Below are 2,528 nucleotides of genomic sequence, written 5' to 3' on the forward strand. Positions count from 1 at the left end.
AAGCTAAGGAAAATCATATAGGGACATCATTAAAGTTATGTACATTTACATAAAATCATAAAGTTTTATAAAAATGACTTATTAAAACACAATATTGTTATAATTATTATTTTTAGTATAAAATAAATTATAAACTAGGATATTTATATTTATGCTATATTAAGGTAACACTAAGATATTCTAATTTTTAAAAAGAAACAAAAATTCATATAAAATACGTTAAGATAAAATTTAGCATTATAGAAAAATATTTGCCTTAGGAAACAAAATGCCTTATTGGGCTTGCTTATTATAATATCAACATTCTATCTGGATTTTTTTAAAAATATATTTTATTGATTTTACACAGAGAGGAATTGAGAGGTACATAGAGTTAGAAACGTCCATGAAAGAGAAACATTGACCAGCTGCCTCTTGCACACCCCCTACTGGGGATGTGCCCACAACCAAGGTACATGCCCTTGACCGGAATCGAACCAGGGACCTTTCAGTCCGCAGGCCGACGCTCTATCCACTGAGCCAAACCGGTCCCTGCTCTATCTGGATTTTTAAAAGGTACTATTTCCTTAATGAACAAAAGTTCTTTTAAATATTATATTTCCTTTATTTGTATGCTGCTTGGGTCCAAAATATTTTATTAATACTATATTAATCCACTATTCAGAAAGTTATAAAAAGGATGAAATAGCTGTTTGAGTTTATTTTAACCGACACAGCACTCTCATTGCCCCCTCTGAAGCAGTATTTTTATTCTTGATGAAACAGTCTGCCAACCAAGGAAAGACCATTAATCTATTTTCAGCCCCAACAACTTTATTCTCTTTGAATCACTGAGGCAGAGCTGCATTACATGTGTTAGTAGCTATTTGTATGGATTTAGGCTAAATAGCCTATTTATCTGTGTTCTCTGTCACATATTTTGTGTTAGGTTGTAATTTTAAAAAGTTTTAAATCAAAGAAAAAACTAATTGAGGCAAATTGTAAAATTACAAATTGTTAAAATGATTTCTGAAACAAAGCAGCATTCTATTAAACCAACTTTGATAGCTGAAACAATCATTTTTTTATATTTGCAGGTCCAGTAACTGTTTTGACAACTATGAATAATCAACATTTAATGTTGTCTTCATTGTCTTCTAAGGAAGATGAACAGAGAGCTAATAATGTCTCTTCATCTCCTTTCCAAATATAAATGTTTAAGACTTATTATCTTTAGTCTATTGGCTTAATAATTATACTTGAAATAATACACAGAAGTTTGTACTCTTTTCCCAGGAAGTCTAGGACATTTCTCTTGTTATCCTCTTGTGGGATGAGAATATGAATGCATCCATCCTTTCCAATAACTATTATCAATGATCAATATCAATAAACTATAACTTCATCTGTATATTGTTAAAATAATAAATTTTATTTTATTTATTTTTTCACATATCAAGATTTTATTGTCATATAATAAAACAAAATATGACACTCTAGAACTGGATCACTTGACCCTTTCTCTATTTATCTCCTTCCAGTTCAAAATGCTTGCATCTCTTAATAGCCAGCATTCTCTTAGATCTGCAGTTAGGCTCAATACATTCAAGCCTCAGCACAATCTCCTTTGTAGTTTTAGCCTTTTTTCGGAAAATAGGCTTAGTCTGCCCACCATAGCCACACTGCTTCCTGTCAGAACACCATTTTCCCTGAGCACACAGAGGATCCCTGCCCTTCTTGTACTGTGTTACTGTGTGGGGTTGATGCTTGCCACCCTTCTCACAGAAAGTTCGGCGGGTTTTAGGAACGTTCACCATGTTTGTGAGCGCTATCAACAGTGAAAGGCTAAATAATACATTTTGGATTATTTTCTGCTTATTTTCTATTATAGAGTTGAAAATATTATTTATTATTTACCTATGATTATGGAAACACTGCTTCCTACAAAGCTAGTTGATACATCATGATAACATTTTCTTTTCTGCTTCTCTATGAACTCTAATGAGACTATTTCAAGCATCAAGTTCAAATGGATATCTTTTCTCACATTTCATCAATTGATTGAAATTTTGCCATATATTTTAGTTTGATTAATACAGCAAAGTTAAATTATTATTATTATTTATTTATTTATTTATTTATTTATTTTTTAAGAAACATAGGCCTGCTTAACTGGTTTGGTTCATTAGATAGAGTATTAGCCTGTGGACTCAAAGGTCTCAGGTTTGATTCTGGTCAAGGACATATACCTTGGTTGTGGGCACATACCCAATAGAGAGTGTGTAGGCGGCAGCTGATTGATGTTTCTCTCTCATTGATGTTTCTAACTCTCTATCCTTCTCCCTTCTTCTCTGTAAAAAATCAATAAAATATATTATTAAAAAATAAAGAAACATAGGACTGAAAATTTGTTAATACAAAAGGACTACTGATGAGTCCACCATTTTTAGAGCATAGAGTAGATGGTGTGGGGTAATGGTAGAAAAGATTATGAAAGAAGATTCAGGCTAGATCAGGAAAAAGACTTGAATATGCTTAATAAGAAAGTA

General features: G+C 31.8%; 1 protein-coding gene across 1 annotated transcript; it reads right to left on the minus strand.

Moving 5' to 3' along the window:
- Nucleotides 1-1,470: 1,470 nt before the first annotated feature.
- On the minus strand, nt 1,471-1,814 carry LOC118730076 (60S ribosomal protein L36a-like). The gene has a single exon (XM_036457784.2). It carries the CDS (start codon nt 1,794-1,796, stop codon nt 1,503-1,505), a length of 294 nt encoding a protein of 97 aa, XP_036313677.1. The 5' UTR covers nt 1,797-1,814; the 3' UTR covers nt 1,471-1,502.
- Nucleotides 1,815-2,528: the final 714 nt, after the last annotated feature.

Source organism: Pipistrellus kuhlii, unplaced genomic scaffold, assembly GCF_014108245.1.
Source record: "Pipistrellus kuhlii isolate mPipKuh1 unplaced genomic scaffold, mPipKuh1.p scaffold_m20_p_3, whole genome shotgun sequence".
NCBI classification, from domain to species: domain Eukaryota; kingdom Metazoa; phylum Chordata; class Mammalia; order Chiroptera; family Vespertilionidae; genus Pipistrellus; species Pipistrellus kuhlii.